General features: G+C 42.0%; 1 protein-coding gene across 33 annotated transcripts in view; it reads right to left on the bottom strand.

Annotated features, from left to right (window-relative positions):
* CELF2 (CUGBP Elav-like family member 2) overlaps positions 1-22,811 on the bottom strand; it is a 354,164-nt gene that overhangs the window by 244,595 nt on the left and 86,758 nt on the right. The window contains exon 3 of one of the 33 annotated variants that reach the window (XM_068906883.1): positions 6,004-6,095. The exons of 25 other annotated variants lie outside the window; for them this stretch is intronic. In XM_068906883.1, the coding sequence (XP_068762984.1) occupies positions 6,004-6,042 (39 nt within the window). In that variant the 5' untranslated portion in view covers positions 6,043-6,095. Of the gene's footprint in view, positions 1-462; positions 613-6,003; positions 6,096-22,811 lie in introns of those variants that run through there. 7 more of the 33 variants (XM_068910013.1, XM_068908919.1, XM_068908621.1 and 4 more) reach the window with 7 other exon arrangements.

The following is a 22,811-nucleotide window of genomic DNA, read 5'->3' as shown; positions in this document are numbered from 1 at the left end:
TCCCACGTCCCGGAGTATTTATGTGTTTTGCAAGCATCTGCGAGGGGTGAGGACTAGGCAGCGCATTAATAACTATTTGCATAGGCTACGCGAAAATTAAAGTGGTATTTAGGGCACTCGCTCTAATATGGAGTCTCCCTTCGCTTTTCCCATGCTTATTCCATGCCCAGTGCATAATAACGAAGCAGGCAGAAATATTGCAAAAGAGGTGGCAGAAGAAATATCAGCTCTCATTCAGGATTAAAAAAAAAATATATATATATATTTTTTCTCCTCGCCCTCTCGCTACACTCGTCGTCATCCACGCGATGCGCGACCCTAACTAGTGGAAACGCTCCTTGGACGCAGCAACGCCTGCCTTTTCCTTTAAACGGCGAAACTACTTAATACGCGGCGCGGTTATAGTTGCGGCGGGCCCAGGCAACTCGAAAGCACGCGTTCAAACAAAGGGAGACAACATACCTTAAAAGCAGCTCCTCATTTCTCATAGTAACAGCGGATTTGGGACAGCGCATGCTTTCTGCACCGATATTTGCAACAAAAGCCGGTTCAGAAGTGCGCTCAAACATCAATGCCACAGTAGCTACTCACTAATGGCTACTCTTTCTCGCTTTCTCTCGCTCGGCAGCCGCTGAGTGGCGGAGCAAAGGGGCCCCTGCAGATTCACTAAGCAGAAATAATCCTCTCTGACAAGTTATGTTGTCTGGGCATATTTTACATTAATGCACCGCGCTGCCTATAGGGGTCTTGTTGGCGTTCGCTCTAGCCTAGCCGGTGTTAGCGCTCTTCATTACCATCGGGGAAAAAGAAAAAAAAAAATAGCAACGTTTCCCCCCCCACACACACTCCGCATCCTTTGCCTAAAAAAAAAAAAAAAAAGAGAAACAACAACTGAAAGAAAAAGGGGGCAAAATATACGGGTGAATGGAGGGGTGGAAGGTTTTGCTCTCTGCTTGCTTGAAACGCGCCTTTTGTTTGCCCTGCGAACTCGGTGGCCCACGGATGCCGGGAGGGAACGGGGACAGAGGCGTCTTCGGGGGCTCTGGCGTCACAGCTGGAGCTCTCGCCCTCTCTCTCTTTCCCTGCCCTGGTCGTGGCTTTACGGGATCCGTCAACCTCGATCCGGGAGACCAGGGAGCGCTACCGGCCACCGAGGCACCTTTGCCGAGTTTCACCCAGAAGCACCTGCTCGGCGTCGGCAGAGTTCTCGCGGCCGGGAAGGGGGTTGCACTACTGCATGGTTTACCCACTTCTGACTTATGAAAGGCATTGATTTCGGGGAAACGGCTTGGGGGAGAGGGGCCCTTAACTGGGAGAGCTGCCATATAGTTTGTGGCGATAGGATGCGGTCTTCCCAGTTGTCACGGCAGTCAAAGAGAAGTTTATTTTCATGTCTTAGTTTTGACTGCTAGCGCTGCTGGATGAGACTTCAAACCACATGGCTAGTTTGGAGGTGAGAGGCTGCTTGTTTTTCTTTTTTCTTTTTCCAAACTACATCAGGTACTGGAGTTGGTGCTTATTTACTAGGGCTGACAAAGTAAATAAGATGTTGGATGCTCTTTTCAGCCAAAGGCTTCTCTGCACCACCCTGGCAGTGTAAATGCCTCTTAAAAATGATTTTCATTTTCCCTGAGGTCCTGTTAACATAGGAACTGCAAAACATTTAATCCATAAAAATTGTCCAAACCCAAGAATTACTTAAAAAGTCCAGTAGGCATCAAATACCCTAAGGTAGGAATAGATCTGGACCTCAGAACTTGAATTCAAGCTTTCATAGACTTCCAGTTATATTTGTGATTGATCTGAACCTCCTTCCTACATTATACACTAGCATATAAATATATACTGATATGACCTCCTGAGGCAATGATATTGCTTCTAACTCCTTAACAGAACCTAGTATTTAGGAGCTAGATCTTTTTGGTGAACTTGACTTTGGGAACAAAAGCAAAGCAGTATAAGTATACCAATACCAAGTTCTTGCCTTCCATATAGCAGCCGTAGACTTCTGTTAAGGCCATAAATTGTTCACAACAGAAAATCCTTTTGTTCTTCGCTTCTCATTTAGCCTGGTGAGACCTTAGTCCTTAGTCCTTAGACCTATTACTCTTAGTCGTTCTGAGATAATATTTGTCAAATGACCAAAAGATAAGTTAAAAAACAAACTTTGGCATAATCTACTTTTGATGATGCGGCGAGAAGAAGACAGTAGTTGAGGAAACGTGGATATCGTGAAGGACTGCAAGTCAAGAAAAGACAGGTTTGAATTTGCTTCCCTTTTCATCTGCAAAACTTGACTGGGATTTGAGCTGCTCTTGTAATAAAAAATAATAAACCATTTTAATGATTAGCAATTCAAGCCAATTTCATGTTAAAAAGTCATGCTCCAAGGTCAACTAAGACAACATAGCTTACACTTCATGCTAAAAATATCTGAGCAGTTGTGGAAGCTGGCCAGGAAAATACTAAAGCAACATGACAAATCTCATAACTCCTGCCCCAAACACTAAATCCATTGCTAACATTTCAGGCTGGGCCACCAGCAGGCCACATTCCTCCTCCTTCGCCGTTCGCCTCTGCAAAGGCATAACTCCCTGCGATGCCCGGGCTGCTCCAAAGCGGTCCTACACTCCTGAGCCCGACGTGTGCGTGGAGGCAAATACCAGGGTAGGCTGGAGCTCAATGGGAAGTGTCAACCGAGCTGATACACTGCTACAGTTCTCCAAAAATATGGCAAGTATCAGCGCGTTAAGACACTACGAGCTGAAGGAACAAAGCTTTCTTTTCAGGCGTGAGCAGAATGGCCCCCATAGAGCCTGTGGTGGGAATCAATGGGGCTTCTGTCAGGCCGCTCTCTGCAGCCACAAATGCTTGACCGTTTCTGGGCTCAGAAAGGAGGCGAAGCGGCAGTCGTAGGAAATAAAGTGGCATATTATGGAAGGACTCATCTCCAGCTAGCAGCATAGATAAAGAAAAATAAAATCCACAAAGTGGCAACTCAGACGGACAGAAAGAACCTACGTTTTCCATCACACGTAATGGAATGTCTGATAGAGCAACATCTGCAGAGGGATCACAGCTGCTGAGGATGAGCGGCAATATGAGTATTATTTTTCAATTGTAAGATGTACTAAGCAGGAGTGCCTTTAAAATAATATGGCTTAAGGCAAGACTGAACCAGATGCACGGGGGTATCCGGCTTCTTCCAACATGAAAGTCCAGCTGTGGAGTTTAAATTCAATAGTTAACACTACAATTGATCGTAGATTCATAACTGATATGAATATATTGTAGAGTTTGCTAAACTAGTTATGTTTTGTTGCATTAACTTGAAAGGTCACAGGAAAACCAATCATTTTACAGAAGCAAAATGACCAAATCTCCTGTGTACCATTGTGCTCACTTACAGCATTTTTAAAACACTCAGAAGCTGAAAGCAGTGGCATTTTGTTACACTAAGCAAGCAATGCTGAAAGCAAGCAATGAACTACATTTCATGACGGAGAATTGGTGGACAAGCATCCACGTTAACAGCCCCAAATTGTGAATGCGATCAGGAGAGGAGCAGGAAACCTTGATTCTTTTTCCCATTTCACCATGTCAGATCTTATGCAAGCCAATTAACCTCTTGCTCAGATCTCCATCTTTAAACTAGATAAACTCAGTAAACTGCACATGGCACTGCGACAATAAATACACAGAGCATTAAGAGGTATTTAAAGCACTGCGTTGCTGGGAGTTGGACAAACACTTAAAATACATCTCTTCCTTGCAGGAGGAACTTGCAGGCTAAGTCCCAGGTATCTGTTGTGCTGTGCAGTTGTTTCCACTCAGATTACATTTGTTTTGTAGAGGTGTGAAAAGCTACTCCTCTAATCTGCTAGCACTTTACTGTTTTAGATGACTAAATCCCACTGTTGGAGCGGAGCAATTAGTCTAAGCTAGTCATCTAGGGTTTCTCTATTGTCAGCAGAGGGAGATTAGTTATACTAAAGAGCATTACCCGCTCTCTACATTGACGACGGAGGGATTAGATCCCTAACTTTCAGCTATACACATTAGGCAAGACGAATCCCACCGACGTGACTGACGCGAAGGTGAGAAATCCTGTGTTTCTCTCGAGCACCGCCAGGCAGAAACGCATGTCCCTGTGCTGACGGCTCTGCCGCAGGGATCCCTGGCACCGCAGTGGCCCTGCCCGTGCAGCTCGGGCACTTCAAGCGGGTCTGGCACCTCCAGATGTAGCTTGGACCTGGCTGCAGGGCATCTCCAGCAACTCAGGTTTTACCCAGACAAGACTTCCAGGTCTGAGGCAGACCTATACCTTATATCCCTACAAAGACTGAAGTAGAAGATGGATCAACCTCAGCTTCGAGTTGGAGTATGCTGAGTCTTTCCAGTGTGCTTTGAGAAAGCAGACAGTCTGCTTAAGTATCTCGTCCTAAAATCTCCTACCAAAACAGCTCATAGACTGCAGTTCTTATGTTACTAGAAGTTGTAGAACATGAAACCTAGCCTTGCTAGAACTAAAATAGGCCAGACAACTTTGCTTAGCAATGTGAATGGCGAGGAGACTCATGACACTTATGCTTCTGCTTTTATTGGGATTTTTGCTCATTTTTATCTAGAATATATTATTTCATTTGTTTGTCTGTTTCCTCTTTTCGTTATTTTTTTTGTTCATACAGCCTTTAAGGTAGCGGTACAAGGTAGATCAAACTTGGTCTTGGTCTCAAGCAACCTGACATCTAAGAGATTACGTTGACCAGGAGAGCAATAACCATATGGTTACTGGACAGTCCTGCATTTGCTATTTGTATTATGCACGTACATACAGGTTGTTAAGTTTCCTTACTCTTACAGGATATGATAACACAAGACAAAGACACAGTTTGTCACCAATACGTATCTTGATACAACTTAATGGCAAAATCTTATCGATCAATTGTGGAGGCAGTTGGGTGCGTGCCTGCCACACTGTCTTCAGGACAGACACTAACTCTGTACAGACACAGTGTGTATTCATCATACCCGCAGTATCTAAGGGTGTTATCTCTGCGCACAGGAAAAGGAAAATTATTTTCAGACTCCTGCAGTAAAGATACAGAAAAATCATGGTCTTCTGCTTGAAGCATGCAACAGAGAAACAGCTTAACATGTGCTAACAATTTCTTTTGTCTGTTTTGTTTGATCTTTTGGATTATATGCCTGCCTTTCGTATCCGAGTCATGGGGATAGCAATGACCTACAGACCTGCAAAACACAGGCCAGCCTAGGGGATGCAAGAGGTCTTTTCTGGCCTTAATTTTTCATCTAAGGGCATCAAAGGAGCATCATGAAAATTATATACTACAGAAAAAAACCACAGGGGCACAAAATGTTGCAGAAAAGCTGAAGATTAATATTTGGGTAGCAGAGGAATAAAAAGTTTCCTATTTAGAGCATGCAGTGAAGTTCGTACACTGCCTCCATCTGCAAGAAAATATGTGCGCTGCCTCTGCCGTTCGACAGTGCTGACTCTAGGCATCTCCACATCCGGAGGACAGAGGCCCCAGAAGGAACAACCCCATGCTTATTAAATGATGTGCTCTGGTGCTTCCCCCCAGCCTTGACAGGGAGTGGGGAAAAGTTGCAAACCACAAGTTCAAACACACGCTCACTCCCCAGGATGTTTTTTAAAGACAGTGTACCACTTGAAACAACTTACAACTGTCCAGGTTGCGATTTGCGGACACGGCTACTCTACACAGTAAATAATTTACTTGGAAAGATCTATATGTCATGAGAACATCTGGCCAGCAACTAAAGAGAAGGAGGATAAAGCTGATCAAAAAAGCAAAGAGAAACAGAAGAGGCAATAGAGCACCACATCTGAGAGAGAAAAGGAGGGCAACAGACATCGAACACTTCTACTTGTAGAATACTTTATTTTCTCCTCTAATTTAAAGCCTATTTAAGGTATAAATAGAACCTGCTATGTCTAAAGAACAATATATTTTATACTTGCAGTAATGCCAAGATCATCACTTCTGGATATGCCATGTGGAGTATCAAAGATCTTGTGTTCTCATGAGCACAGTCTAACGAGAATGGACCTGCACAACACATACAAAGGTATAAACTGTGTATCTTAACATGAATGAATGAATGGGAAAAATGTTAATAACTGCCAATGAGAATTTAATGGCTATTCATCCTCTTAAATTAAAATTAGAGAAACAAAAAGTCATATTTAACAGTCCTATCATGCCTAATCTAAAATGATCTTCCAGTGCTCTACACACAAGGATCATTTCATGCATCAATGAAATGTATCCAACACTATAGATAAATGTGGATATTTAAAAACGAGTCGTCGGGAGAGAGAGTGAATAAAATGACGTTCAAGTGAAAATGAAGTGGAAGTTTCATTTCTTGGACCTGGGATCTGGATGAGTGAATGTGTCCACCAAGAGAACTTTAAACCTTACTTCTACACTGCCCGACATGAAACGTAGGCTTATTGGAACAGCTCATTTTTCCATCTATCAGGTTGCCTGAAAAGGGAGCTAATGTAGCTCAGTTCTATGTAGAAGGGAAACAAGCTGAAAGTAATGTACTTCAAATTAGATGAAATGATCTTTGGTTGCAAATACTGGGTGAGAACTCTTGATGCATTAGCTGATAATACTGAGTTAGACTGGAGAAAGGAGAATTATAGAATATATATTTCCTTTTAGATATGCTCTGAAGAGAAGAAAAGAAATGTGTCAATCTCTATACAGTTATCACAAAAAAATCCGGATTAATAATTACAAAGTAAATCACATCATTTTATAATCAAATTACAATAAATATGTTTTTAGGTAACTTAAACCCTCTCTCATCAATTTTACTGCATGCTAGAAAAAAAATTAAGTTGCTTTTTAGTACTCTGTACTCTCAACTTAACATTTTATATCATGTGGATGCTCTTCCTTTCTCTCTTCCTCCCCTCCCCCCCTTTTTACAAGTCTATTGGTATTGATTAAATAAAGAGAGCTGGGATATAAATCTTCAGTTAGATTTACTGCACAATACATTTTTCTTTGACCTTTCTCTTGTCATCAGACACTTGACAATTTTGTGCAAGATGTTCAAAAGCGGCTAGCGATTTTTAGTGATTCTGGTGCCCAAGCTCACATGGTTTCATAGGGCCTCTGTTTCACAGTTAGGATGTTGTTTTGTGGGAAGGAAGAAATAAAGCAGACCCTGTGAAAATGCCCTGAAGATGGAGGCATTTGAAACGCCCTGATGAAAAACCATCCAATTTGAGGTTTGTAGGGCTAAAGCGTTCCTTAAAAAGCCAGAGCGCTAGTTTTTGAGGACAAAGGTTATCACGTTCAAATTTGCTATTATTAGTCCAACATAGAATTTTAAAAAGAAATATACATTTTTCAATAGCGAGGTATCTAACTATGGAAAATGTTGCTTAAGGATATCTCGGTACTGTGCAGTGACAAGATATCAACACCTAAGTGAAGTAATGGAGGCAGCATAAGAAGTGGAGTAAATCCACTTGCAAATAGCTCTTTGCTGCAGCAGAGAGACAGTTTCGCTGGCCTGAATATTTTAGTGGACAATCTAAGTAGATTCTAAGCCACAGAGGGAGGAAAGGTCAAGCTATACTAAAAACACCTGATAAAGGTAGGGTCTCAGTTTGTGAACAAACTGGATCCTAATGCTGAGTCCCAGGGTGATGTTACTCCGCTTGACTAATTTCTTTGTTCTTTCCTGTTCCTTCAAACATCCTTTGGCCTGATCAATCTCATTTAACTTTGGGCACTCAACAGAGAAACTCAAAAGCCAAGTCACCTTCGGCTTCCTCTACTCTCATCAAAGAAAGCCAGATACTTCCACTGATATTTCAAATTCGATGTGCCAAGGATCTCCCTTTGGCTAGACAAGAAGCGTAGGTGAATTGGGGACCTCACCTAACCTCAGTGAAGCACCAATAACGAGATGAAAACCCTCCACGTCTATCTCGCCTGGAGATCCTGCTTCCAGAGAAGTATTTGGGCAATGGGTTCAGACCCTGCAATGACATTCTCTCGTGAAATTGGCTATGTTTGCTCATGTTTTTATCTCGTTCCTAACAAATAAAACTTCTTGGTATGACATAGATGTACGTGCAGCACTTCCAAAATGCCTTAAGATTATCCTCTGGAAAAAATAGGCAACAGAAGAGCCTCAGCTTCAAATGCTTTCCATACCCTATAACAGAAATGTTTTTCAGGCAAAGAAAAAGACAACAGGAAAACAGCCATATACTTTTTATCTGCCCCTTTACTGCCATCACCAGCAGACTCCTCAGCTTCTCGTTTCCCATAATAACCAGATGCTCAGATACCACTTGTCAAAAGCAATTTCTGCGTCTCCAGGGGTGGATTTCCTACAACACTCACCACACTGCTAGCACCAAAAGAAGGCCCATGGAGCCCTGGCAGGCTTTGTGAAATGAAAAGGGAACGGAGGGAAAAGGCCGGAGGGCAAACGGGGTGCGAGAGGAAATGAGTCATTTGCACAAGATTCCTCCCACCCCAGAACTCGGGAAGAAAATACTGCAGAGCTGCATGGAGGTCGGCGCTTTTGGGATGTCCATCTGCTCTCTTGAATCATTTGGCACAACGCATGGTTAGCACACACATCCTTGTGGGACCCTTTCAGCTGGACATAGCCCTTCAGTGCTAGCAATGTGTTGGAGGCTTTGGGAAAACCTGCACTCTGATCTTTACAAGGGAAGCATCAAGAAATCTGTTAAAGCACTTATATATCATAACATTAAACGCTTGGTAAGTCTCTGAGTTTATTTGTGCCTTCAGTTTTCCCAAATCCACATCATTCATCTTTATTCTGCAAGGCCAAATCCTGCAGAATTTGCTGAGCGCGCTTAACTCCAAATTAACAACCTGTAAAAACGGTTCTTCCCCACTTCTCATATGCTGTTGTATGTAAAATCTACACCCCAAGTTCATTTCTTGCTGACTTTGTGCTGATTAATGCAAATTAAATTACATGCTAATTGCCCCAAATGGCTTGCATACGGCCCAGAAATCAGTTCTTTTTGCTAGTGGTAAAACACATTTGTGATTTTTGCACAATAGTTACACTGAAGTCATTGCTAGTCTTCCAGCATCTTCAGAAATCTGATGTTTTTGCAGCTCCTTTTAGAAAGCAAAGAAAAATAAGCTAAAAATGCATTATTATGTTCTGATCCAGTGTTGCAGAAACCTTACTTCAACCTCATGGGAGGAATTTTATGGCTTGTTCAGAGCTCAAGTTCCAAGATGCATTTTACAAAACCTTGAGCCAGTTTTGTGAAAGCCGTCACTCGCTAATCCCCTTGTGCTTGTCAGCAGAGTACACAGGCACTTGATTTTGGACGTCTGACTTGATAAGGGGTGGGGGAAAAGGCAGGAAAATGGGGACTGCTATTTTAGATCGATCCTGCAATATTCTTGACATTCAAAAGAGAACAAGGAATTATTTCAGCCGGCGATACCAGGCAAAGAAACTCTTCAAAAGGGGCTGTGTATTGAGTTCCAGGATATCGGTGTTATTTTGGCACTAAGTCTGCATCCTAGCCATCAGACCTGATGTATAATGGTGTGCTGGGACTCTGATTGGCAATTGCCACTGTCATCAAATGCAACAGCAAGTAGCATGCAGCTCCCCAGCCAGCCCTGCAGTGTCCAACATGGAAAGTACAAATGCATTTTGCATTTATGTCCAGCAGTGGGGATAAAACTTGACATATTTCATAACGAAGCTAAGGAAAAAAAAAACCCAAATGTGAGGTTGTGCAAGATAACCATTGTTTCTTCTTCATAATGTTTGCAGAAGTGAGCAGTCACACACTCTGTGCCACACTCTTATCTTTTCTCCAAGGTAGGTGAACAAGATTACGCCCATTTTACAGAAGGAGAAGCTGCGACACAGAAAAATCAAGTGAATTGCCCAAAATTACACATGCAGCCTAAGGCAGCGCTGAAAACAGATTTCGTTAAGAGCAATGGACTCAGATAGTAGCCTCTGATTACCGTGCCCCGAGGACACAAGTCCAAAGCAGATTTGAGTCCATGATTCAGAGGCATTAGACGCTCAGACCAAAAAGGCACAAACCTTCTACCCTACATGCTCCTAGCCACAGACTGGAAAACCATTCTTACTCCGACATCCAGATGCAAGACCTGGCAGCGGAAAGCCCGGCAACACTACTGCAAAAGGCCCTGCGCCTTAAAATGTGGGAAAGACAAGGGAGGTTGAAGTCACTCATCATTGCCATGCTTATTTTAGTCATTCAGAAATGATTGATTGAGTAGGATGAACTGATAAAAAAGTTATATAACCTTTGGTAACGCTGAAGTGAGCTGGTGCCTAAGAGATGCTTTTTTTTCCATATTTTCCATTGTCTTTCCAAGATCGCTACTTCTCCCCACCTTCCCCAATATCATGTCTTTGTACGAGCTCATTTAGGTAAGATTCCTCCTTTCTAGATATTGACTTTGTCTTGTAAGACAAGCTGAGGCTGCCAAAATCCCAGCCCCCAGCGCTACTTAGTCAGACAGCATCAGCTCACTCCGATTTAAACATGAGCTCCAAATGATTGTTTAGGAAGGTTAATAACCTACACCTGACCATATAAAACTTCTCAATCCAGAGACCAAAGTGTGGCCATCGACCACGTGAGCTCTGCTCTACAGCGCCCACCCTAAGGGGCCTGCGCTGTTGAGTAATAAAAGTATTTCCCCTCCAAAGTCTCTCCCGAGCAGAGATCCTCGCGTCACACGCTGTTAAATTATGTGTGATGGGTCTGTCGCTAGGATTACTCCGTAGAAGAGACAGCTTGGAGGCTGCCAGCTTCATTAAAGATCTTCAGTGGGACTTCACCGGCGCCTTTCACTTACCCTGAGCAAACAACAAAAACACCCTTTGTGCTCAAGAACAAAGGCAGTTTTTGCACTTTTGTTTGATGTCTGTCACAACTTGAGATTAAAGCTGCTGTTCCGAGTATTTCAAAGTTATCCCTCCCCTCGCCAAAGCTGCTACTTTCAGTGTTCACTAGGCACTTCAAAAAGGTTTACAGCTAAAAAACCCCAAACGGAACAATATTAATAACAATCCGTTTCAGAAGTGCTACGTATTTCGGGCAGTTGAATGCATTCCACTTGTGTATACGACTGAGGAAACCAAGTGAAGGAGTAACGTATGCACGAATTGTGCTTTTCTTAATCGCTTTGCACCAAGGATGGGAAAACTGAATTGGATTTGTAAACAGGGGTTTCTGTGTTAAGTCTGAAGCAGAGCAGGCTCTTTCCCACTGAAGAAAGTGGAGCTAATCCCAACTAAACCTGGCACTAGGGACAATGGTTTTTATTTTCCTAGCAAAGGGTGCAAAGGGGAGTGCTTCTAGTAAGTCTGCACAAAAATCAAGTTGTGTCTTCTCTTGCCGTCTCCATGTCCAGTGCGAGTGCAAGATGGAAGTTCACTGGTATATAGCAGGTTTCAGAAGAGGCACCTAACCCTTAGCAAGATGATATCTAGGAGAAGGTTACACCTCTTTTGTCACTTCAGAGACAACCCAACACACATTGCCACATAGAAGGGTACCCTAGGAGCAGGTATTTGCGGGTCCAGGAGAGAAACAACTGACTGGCAGTAAATCAAAAGAGCTCCGTAGCATGGGGCAAGGAGCACATGAACTCAACGCTTCAACCACACGTAAGTCTCCTCTCCTGACCTATAGGGGACATAAATTTGAAGTCTCTTCCGTGAGGCAGAGGCTTGCAACCCCCTTTCCTCTCAAAATAGTCTAACCTGATTAAGCTTAGCAAGTTGATCCGGAGCGACTCTTCCCTGCCCGTGTGGACAGCTTTGTGCTCTGCTTGACTCTTCTCCCCGCCTCCAGCTAAATTAGTTGAGTAGACAGAAAATGTTACTTACTCTAAACATCCCCTCAGAATATAAACTAAATGAAGGTTCACATTGTGTTTCCTAAACCTTTAGTGCTGTCAAATGATGGATATGACTACTCCGAAGGCAGCAGCCCCCCTCTTCAGCCCTGATGTCAAACACTGGGTGCAGAAGGGGACAGGGTGAAGGGGCCATGATGCGCTGACTGAGGGAGGACCGAGCAACGGCGGCTGCAAGATGCTTCTGAGCACAAAGGAACGAGAGGTTTCCACAGAGTTTACCTGTGCAAGAAGATCTAAAACTTGCCAAACTGGAGGTTCACAGAATCAGGACTGTGCAGATTAGAGTTCGCGTTTAAAGCCCTTCCTGTTCCAGACACATTTAGAAGTGTTGAAACTGTCAACAAATTGTGATCTCCTGATACGTGACACTTTTTTCTGGGCCTAAAACAGCTCTTACGAAACACTTTCACAAAATATCGTGGGAAGTCTTATGAGCCCAAGAGATATGGGAATGACTGGGGAAATTCTGGGATCTGGGCGTGATTTTTTTCTCGCCAGTTCTTGCAGTGGTCCATCTGATGGCACCCAAGTATCTTATTTAAAGCGTGTGGGTTTTCTGGTGATGCTATATCAATAATAGGCTAGAAAACATATTTCAAGTTCTTTATGATTGACTAGCTACAAAGAGGACTGTAAATTTAACAGTTACTCAGTTACTACTTGATAGTAGTTCCAGGATAAAATGGTCTAATTACTGCAAGCAGCAGTAAACATGGTTAAATCCTCAATTTCAAGTCAGAAACCCTCCTTTGGACATAAATTATACAGCCAGCCTCACCAAATGATACATGCTGATGTGGCTTGGTAGTACAGTATTCTAATGCATAGCAGCCCCGTCATTAATATCAGTTTTGCTTTAAATAATGAAACAAAAGTAAAAACATTTCCCAGAGGATACAAACTGTAAGGAGTAGAAAGTCACTCTGTGGGCAAGAAAACAAGTTCTGCAGTTCAGAGCATCTTCTTAAAAGCAAGCAAGCAGCCAGGAGACACACTCAGGGGACTTCTAGTCTGTAGGAACTTTCCCATTCAATTATTTCCCATTCAATTATTCAATGTGTTTTATATTACAGTTGAGGATCGTTGTTACAATCTATTGGCGTTCGTTGTTACAATCTATTGGCGTTCGTTGTTAAGATCCGAGGCAGCATTACAAGTTGCAGGCCGTTCATGCTCAGCAGATTTCTTACAGTACCAAAGAGCCCTCATCTCCTTATTTCCAATTCCTAAAACTACGCTGGGAGGAAGGGAAGGAAAGATCTTGCTTGCAAATGGTACTGTTTTCCCTGAACAGCAGTTACAGGAATTGCACCAGGAGATGTGCCTAAACCCAACGCAATGGCTCACTCCGTTGAGCTGATAGTTGCAAATTATAATTATTTTTTCAGAGCTGCAAGTTTTTTCACGTACTTTTAGGTTTTATTTTGTTTTTGCATGGGTACTCCCCCTTCAAGGCTGGCCAGGCGACTGTTGCTGTGGGCCGAAATGCTGACAGCGAGAGGGCATTTCCAATTGCTCTGAGCTGCATTTGCTCGCGGGGCTGAAATGAAAAGCCCTGAAATGAAAAATTTGCCATTTTAAGTGCCTTGACTGAGGCATAGCACAAGGAAATACATAGAGAACAGCACATCCGTGAAATCCCTGTTCTCGGCCTCCTTGCCAAACAGAATAAAAAGACGTCCCATGCTTTTCCAGAGCCTGAAATTCATCAGCTGGTGAAGTCAAAGGGCTCTGGCCTCGAGGAAATGGTTGTATAGCTTTTTCTAACAGTGAAGCCTCTATTTTTCCTATTATGCCTAGCACAGTCCAACTTCACTTCACTGAAAAGTTCTTTGAAGCCCTTGACCTCTCCTTTCTGAAACCAAAGACGAGTAGGAAAACGTATGTTCAAAACAGATTACAGGATTCAGCTGCTCCTCGGAAATTCTCTATGCAGCGCTCGTAGATCAAATTATTTTCATTATATCATTTGGTCACAAAGAACAGTGACATAATTAGGGAGCTAAAAAGCAACAGTTTCCTTCTGGTAAATTTGCTGTAGCTAATTTTGTTAATAAGACCGATAATTGCTTTACGCTCATTCAATATGTTAAGTTTACCTAATACTAAAACCAATCAGAACCTTTAAATTAATTTTGGCTTCATTTCTAAAGGAATCAATGTCATTATTAATCATAAAAGGAGTGCTGAGTCAGAGGGTGATAAATCTCCTTTGGGCTTATTTGACTTTCATATTTTTGGCTTGGGTAAGGTTATTATGAAGGAATTTTCAAGAAATGATGGAGGAGAAAAGGGAAGAGAGGGAGCTGTGAAACATGACTGTCTCCCGTGTTGCTGCTGTTGACTTCAGCAGAGTGCATGCGAACAGTTCGATTTCTTTAACTTCTGCAGACGTAAGCCTGGCAAACATGTTCAAAATAAAACAAAAACTACTCTGACTGCCAGGCTACAGACCCCTAAGATGTACAGGTTCCAATACGGTATTTTTGAGAGTGGATTTGCAAGCAAACAGCAGAGAAGATCTGGGGCATAGAACCGGTGGGATTTTGCATGCCCTGCCTTGGTGCTTCTGCTTTTCAAGCGTCCGAGAAACCCCGAAACACTCTGTACTACAGTCGCCTTTGTTGCATTTCCAGCTTTGCTGCAAAACACTTACAACACAGGCGCTCTCCTAGCTACAGTCCGACAACTCAATATATGGTAATTTGGTGCAATGCCCTAGATAAACACGTCCAGTTTTTACAAAGCTGGCGGTGCCCACCTCGGATTGTACATGCTTTGACAGGATAAGGTCAGCGCCCATTGGCTGTGCAAAGAACGGGGACCGTCATCGGCGTTGCTATTGTCATAGTAACGTTTAAGCACAGCTCTGGGAGCTGGCAGTCCCCGGTCCCTCGGCAGAGAGGCTGCGCGCACACGCTCGCGTTTAACTCCGTCTCTCACCCTGTGTCCGCGGAAGGACAAACAGGAGATCTGAATTTAAGCATGGTACCTGATTTTCCTGTTGTTTGCAAAGGGAAAGCACATGTTATGCTGAAATGTTGCTAAGAAGGTTATTAGAATAACCTTCACGCCTTCTGCCAAAGAGGCTTTTAATAAAATCGGACCCCCAGAACAGGCTTCAGCTTGGGTCTGAATCCTGCCTGTATCTTTTTTCAGTTACGAAAACTCTCTCTCAAACTTCGAGATCCGTGAAGCATACAGCAAATTTTCTTCCATGTGCATCCTTCCTGCCCAGAGCATCCCATAGGAACAAATCAACAAAAACCAAATAAAAAAAACCCACTCCCCCTCCACACAATTCGCTAGAACTGCCCATTACCAAACACAAAACAAAAGGTTTTGAACATACAGGACGGAACACGTTTTGCTGGCATAATATACAAAATCCGAACAATTAAAACAGAAATAGCTTCCATGTGGGTCTCACAAAGACACCCTTTGTCTTTTCTGTATCTTTTATGAGGCAAACCTATCAAAGAAAAATGTTATGATAATATATTACCATGCTGAAGTTAATTGTCAATTGCAAGTTACTTAAGTATACTTTAATGATATGTTTAAAGCCTTTTCAACTCTAATAGCTATTAACGGTAGGAAGAAAAAAATGAAACCAATTTTCCCTAACTTAGAGAGGAGGTCTATTAAGCATAAGTGAACAAAATTCTAAATATAACAAATTCTTTAGGTATTCCAGCTCATGGGAACCCACAGTGTCCATATTGCAGTCTAGCTACATACTACTTTATGTTACGGGCAGCACTTATATCAGATCACACAGCATCAAGTGTGTCAGCGTTGGAGTCTGTTCTTCACATGGCATGAAATCATTCCCAAGGACAGAGACGGGTAAACTGAAGGCATAATCCTTAATTCTGCAGATACCATCCAAAGGATTAATTCAGCGCAGAAAACCAAGGAGATGTTTAATAGGGTCTTCAAAGATTCCTGTCTCCACAGATTGAGAACAGTAAGTGTTTCATGGATAGTTGACCTTATGGAGGCAAAGTCAAACAAAAAATTCCTCCTAGCATTCAAGACACCTACAGTCCAGCTCAAGAAAACATTTCTGGGTCCAGAGAGTCCACCCCCAAACTACTTTCTGTTCATTTCAACTGCTCTACTACACTCATCATCCAACACACGTCTGCTCTCCCTCCATCCAAATGAGTGGATTTTGCCACTCCTATGCAATGTAAAGTATATCATAATATTATGATCTTGAATGACCTGCTGTCCCCTAAATCAAGAAATACAACCAATATAAGACAGGAAAATCATTAACCTACATGGTACCTTCTATCTCGAGGATGCCATGAGTGTGAACAATTCATTGCCAAGTATTTGCAAGTTTTTCTAGAAAAGACTTCCTTTTCTTACTCATAAATCAAAAAAGGTAAGACTGATTTTTTTACGTGAAACAATCACAGATGACAGCAGGACATCTTCCACAGTCTCCTGTGCTGATTTTTTAAAACATGCTAATTGTGTGTGTCAAATCATTTCATAATATAACACAGGGAGAAAATTGTTAAAAATGTGGAAAATTGGCCATTGTCAGTCACTGCAAGTTCAGCAACTTTCCTCTATACAGGAGAAAAAAATGTACTTTCATTACTGTTTTGACTCTTGCATTAGCACTTCTGAAACAGGCCTATGAAACCTAATTCCTTGCTATTCCACTTTCATTAAGCAAAAAAATTGCAAGTCGTCTTCTCTACCTTGGGAACAAGGTACTTGTTAGGAAACACTGTTTCACTCGATCATCAGCTTTCAATATGTTTAATTTAAGCTACTCCTAAATCTTACAGCTATACACTTCAGCAAAGTCACTCAGAAGAGGGAGATTTTTAATGCCAGGGATGCTGCAGTGTTAAACCTCCATTGTGACTATTTTGTTTTGCAAGATCCCAGAATTGGGCATGAACCTGCCAAATGTCCTTGTTATGGATTTTTAGGGCAAAATTTTTTTTTTTTTGCTTACATGGCATTTAAAAGCAACCTTATACAACATCAGACTAGCTTCACAACCAAATGCCTTTACACTTAGACATCTGAAAGAACATATGTTTAGTTGGGCTGCTCCCTCTAAACAAGCAACATAAATACAATCCTGGGGTGCAGTCACTCTCTTATTTCCAAAAAAATGTCCAATAAGAAGGTAAACTGTCGTGAACTTGAGCAGTCCTGCTACAGGCAGGTATAAAGACACATGCTGGAGGCAACTCAACTCAACAGTAAATCGTGAGAGTAATTCCTAGATGAAGGACGATAAGCACAGTCTTCTTCTTAGACCGGGACTCTTCTGTTGGGTTTTGTTTTAATTTAAAAGCAGACAATATTCTTGGTCAGGTCAGGTGAATGGAGCAGATAGCAGTAGATCTCCCCAAGTTCTCCTCTAGTTCGTAAAAATGGTCTAGTCGGAGCAGGACCTTCAAACCTGGACCCTTGTGTCAAAATTTTGCATGGAAAATTAAGCCCCATGTCTCTGGAGGTACATTAGACTGCAGAAAAGGCCTAGAAAGGAGATATCCAAAATACTACACAGAGCTTTTTAAAGTTCACTCCAACAGTTTCTGTGGCTCTGATAATCATGGTAACACAACCGCTTTCCTGCCTGTGTCTGTGTCTACCACGTAACTTCATAGTAATTGCCCCTCTGTTGAGGGAAAAAATAAAAGGAACAAACAATATGGGTATTATTATTATTTCAACTCAAAGGCATAAAAATCAATATTTCATGATAACAGTATCAAACAGTTATTGAAAGAAGGTTGTATTTCCCCTGACCAGGCCAGCAGCATTATTTTAAAACTGCCAAAAGAACTTGCTCAGGATATGTTTTGGGGAAATGACAGAGTAAACAAATATTTTCCGTTGTTTTTCCACCACAGATCGTTTATTTTCCCTATCACTGCTACTTTAAAAATCATCACCAAATAATTAAATCCCTCAAAAGAATATATTTAGGAGATTGTCACATAAGAAGATGACATCTTACAGAAAGGGACTTCTCTGTATATTTAGCTAATTGATAGTTTCCATACCACTAAGTCTGTCTGCGTATTTTATTCTGAAACAAAAACTAATTTCATAATAAGCAGCTAGGGCTAGAAATTGAGTTTCAGTGGGTCACATTTAATCCCTTTTCATCTCCCACCAAATCAATCGCTCACTTCAAAACAACAAAAAACCCCCCACTTAATTGCCAAAACAAAACAATTAGCGATATCAAACAAAAGCATTTTCTTTGCACGCTCTCCCTCTTGTTCGCCACCATCCGTTCGCCCGCCTCGCGGATTTGCAGGCACCCTGACCGGCCGCTCCTGCTCGAGGTCAATGACAGCAACAGTCACCTGGAAGACCTGAAATTGGACCCAACTGGGCAGCCCTAATTAACGGATACTACTCAAATGCGGGGCGTTTCAGGAGACTTCCGCAGGAGCCAAACAGCTCGCACCAAGGAAGGGAGGCCACCTCTTCTCCATCCGTGGCAGCAGCCAGGTTTCTGGATTATGTTTCTCGTTGCTGGGGAAAAAAAAAGCACCCAGGAAGCACCGCTCGGCAGTTCGGGAGTCACCGGGGTAGGGTCTTGCGCGCGGGCTGGGCGCTGAGCAGGCGCCTTCAGCCTGGGGATATTCTGCACAAGGGCCTTGCACTTATTCATACACAGATCCCCTCCACGTTGCGTGAGCATAGGTGTAAATAATTGCCACCCTGCAGCTGCTTTCTGTGCCGGAGAGACATAAAAAAAAGACCTTAATGCAAATAATCATCACCTCTGTCATTTCCCACGCTCGCATGCGTCTTAGGAATGCGCGCGAACAGCCTCCTGAGAAAGATGTGTTCTGGATGCTTCACGTGCTTGATTAACTTTATTCTTGATACATAGCAGCTTTAAGCTGGCGTGACAGTGATTTGCTGGGATATATTAGCTTTATTACAGCAGCCCCCACTGACTCTCCTCAGGCACCAGGACTGTCTCAAGGAACAAGGGGCCCACGATCGTCCTGAATTACACGGGTATAAATGAGATCAGGGTTTGGGTCCGTGGCTTCATTTCCTAGCGCACAGCGCCGATTTAGGTAACTTTCCAAACAAGCGATCCATCCGCAACGCTATTTAAGTTCAATGGATTTTAATATTATACTTTCAGGAGAAGGAGCCAGTCTTTTTCTCCTTATTTGGGTGTTTTATGTGGTAGTAAATGGGTTGGCACACATCAGTTACAGCAAGGTAACCAATGTAATCTTATTCACTTTCTTTGAGGAGGGGGGGAAGCAAAATCCCTTCACCCTGCCCCAGCTCGGTTCCTCAAGGCAAACTCCTTTTTATGCACACCGTGTTCCCCCAGTTCTTCAAAGTTTATCCCGGTATCCAAAGACTTTACTATCTGTGAAACCCATGGGAAATTATAAAGTGATTGACTTCATACTTATTGCAATTTGACATTATGCTTCTCAGCCTCCAGGGTCCCAATTCTTGCTTAAGTTAGCCAGATTAAGTATAACGGTGCTAACGAAATCACTGTCAGTTTACAGAGGTGCAAACTGAGAACAGATTCTGCCCCAAAACTCCAGCAGTACAAGAACCTGACCGTCTCGGTGGAGGATGAGTCGCTTTCTGTACATGATTACATCACTTTCAAATTGCATAAACTCTGTTTTTAATTTTAATGATTTAGTTGTCTCTAAGCATTCGGGCTGTAAATAGAGATACATATCATTAAATACCCTCTGACTGCTTAAAATCAGATTGAGAGTATGAATTAGATTTTTTGAAACTGCTCTAAAAAGGAAATGAGAATAATATATGTAATGCATCGTCACAGCTGATAGTTTATAAAATGGAACTACTCATTACTTCAGGTTTCATGAAGTTAAGAAGAAAAAAAAATCCAGTCAGACTCCCCTTTCTTACTACCCACCTTAATTGCTTAATATTTTCAATAGTCATTCCCCAGATCTCATTCCCACCTGCAGCAATGAGGAACAAGGCAGCCTATATTAGTCTCATTCAGGCATCACTTACCGCCACTTATATAATTGCATTCTAGACAAGCAAAAGGGTTTTGGAGTCTGAAAGTCATCAATATCTCATTTTTATCTGTGCTCCAGACAGGAGGAGGATCTCTGTGCAGGGCTAAGAATAAAACCAGCATTAGAAGTAACAATTTGGCCTTTGGTCTGTTACAATCCTTTCTCTACGCGAGAGGCCTGATGTTCACTATAGATCTGAAAAATAGGTCCCTGGAACATGAACCCTAATTAGATAGTTACAAAAAAGAAATCTTCATTACAGCGTAGCTAGTGCAGATTATTGCAGATGGTTTAGAACTAAGCCCGGCACCAAGAGAGTGCAATCCCGGTGTTATCGGCCGGATTTGTTTACTAACTCTCCACCTTCTCACAAAAACAGCACAGTAAAGTTCCTATAACTCGCAAAATCCAAAGCTTCACACTTTAAAAGCAAGCAAGCAAGCAAGCAAGCAGTCCCATGTGTTGGGTGGGACTTCATAGAGTCTTACTTTCCCCTGATATGAGTTGACTTCACTCACTATGTTGTACTCCTCAGGCTTTGATCCTGACAAGCTCTGTCTGAACCGCGCTCACTAATTTTCCCAGACGTGTGCATACGTTCATCTTCAAACCGCTCTTAAACAACGTGACTATTCCCCGAATCAGATCTTAGAGCTGCGACTCTTTTGTAGGGCAGGTTCCTACTACCTCCCAGTCAAACAAAGCACCTTGGAAATCGTGTTTTGAAGAAAGAAATATTAATAATTAATTCTATCCATATAAATCCTCGACATCGTTTTTAAAATCAGGGTATTAATTACTGCTATTTGTGGCAGTTTTTCTATAGTTTTCCCTAGCCGGCATCCTCTCATCGACCCTTTGCACCGTCCCTCTCTCCTGGCAGCATCCTCGGTCGAGCCAACAACCTCGATTTGGAAAACCAAAGTGCAGGAAGGGCAACGTAATGAAATTTGAATGTTCAACTAACAGGTTGGTGAATATTCACCAGGGCTTAGTAATGTTCTTCTTGTGCATGTGCTTGTGTCTCTCCCCAAGACAGGAAGATATGGCATTACAATATCAACTGGTTAGTATCTAAATCAAAACCAGCTTTTTATTAACTGTCAGTTCAGAAGGATATAATTTCAACTGCTCGGCTTTACAAGGATTTTTATGTTTATGAATATACTACCTAACCCTGAAAGAATTTATAAGTTTATTTATGTCTAGAAGTTGCTATAAATAAAAAAATTACTTCTAAGACATAACGTTGCAAGCGCTTCTCTCCAGAAGCCTTCAAAACTCCCTAGCATTTTAATTGAAGATTTTTTTTACAAGCTGGATATACAATTATCTCTGTAGAGTGGCAGGAGCACAAGAGAAATAAGTTGAAGGCAAAATGTTCACGGAGTTCAAACAACATCACATGATGCCACATTCAGCATGGCATGCCTTTGAAAAGGCACCGTCAGAAATCTGAAGGCTTCGGTATATTCTTCATCTAGTATCTGTTTTGGATAGGACTTACAAAAGACACTCTTCGCTTTGATCAGGGAGTTATATTTAGAAAAGACTACACAAGCCAAATGATCTTTCCAACATTCATGCCTTGTTTTCTGTCCACTGACTATCCAAATACGTCCCTGGATAGTGATAAATGAAGGGATTCACTCTGAAAAGTTAAAAAAGGAATAGTCCATCACTAATCAGATAAAATAAGAGAATATTATTTGTACTGAGGATATACTGTTTTCACATAACTTCAGAGGTCTGGGTTTCTCAAAACACTACGCTCATCTCTAGAATCGGTGAGGCTTAAACAAACGCTGACACGCTTTGCTGAAACATGGCCTTGAACCAACATTCAAATTAAAAGAGAACAAAAAAAAATACAGAGCACAGAAGACACCAGACACCCTTTGAGTTTTATTCCTACGTAACGGACAGATAGGCGCCACAGTAGAAAAGCTGTGAGATTCGAAAGCGCCAAGTGTCAGGAATACAAACCAGAGCATCCACTTCTAACATCTTTTGCAATACTACTGGACCGCGCTAATTTAAAAAAAAAAAAGTATCTAAATCTATTACAGTAGGTAATGAATTCTGTCACACTGCAATGACTGGAAGATGATCCTTGTAGAAATCAAAGGGCTACGTCTTACATTTTTAATCAAATGGTATATGGTCTGATTATCGTATTATCCTGTTCTCTGTTGTCTGAAATGTCACAGCGTATCTTGACTGCTGGAGTTTTTCCTATCTACAATTACATTGTTCACTGCAGCAGCTTAGGAGGAAGAATTTCAACACAACAGCAATAATGAGAAGATGGTCATCTACGATGGAGTCTTCAGCAAAGTCAATGTCGGTTTCTGCTAAACAGAACGTTAAAATTTCCCATCTACTTAAACGTGAACAAAATTAAACTAGTCTTGAGAGCTTTGTGGAAAGCCTGGTCTCGCCCATGAATGTGGATATACTTTTCTTTTGCTCTCTCTCATTACTCCTCAAATCTCAGGAATTCCTATAAAAATAGCTATCAAAAATTTTGTAAACCTTTGTTACAACCTTACCTAGCAAAATGAACAAGCCCCTAGAAGCTTGTCTAAACAACACCCAAAACGCAGGTTGAAAATGTAAAAGTTGGGCCTGGCTTGTTAATAACAGTCCTCAAAAGAAAAGATTAAAATTTTCAAAGACTCTGTTGTGAGAACTGAAAGACTTTTCAAATCATATCTGAGACTGAAATAAAGCAGTGAATTAATATATCAAGGCACTTTAATTAATCCGAAAAGCAAAC

Source organism: Struthio camelus, chromosome 1 (genome assembly GCF_040807025.1).
Source record: "Struthio camelus isolate bStrCam1 chromosome 1, bStrCam1.hap1, whole genome shotgun sequence".
Classification (NCBI taxonomy): Eukaryota; Metazoa; Chordata; class Aves; order Struthioniformes; family Struthionidae; genus Struthio; species Struthio camelus.
The sequence above is the reverse complement of the archived record's forward strand: the minus strand, read 5'-3'. Positions and strand labels throughout refer to the sequence as shown.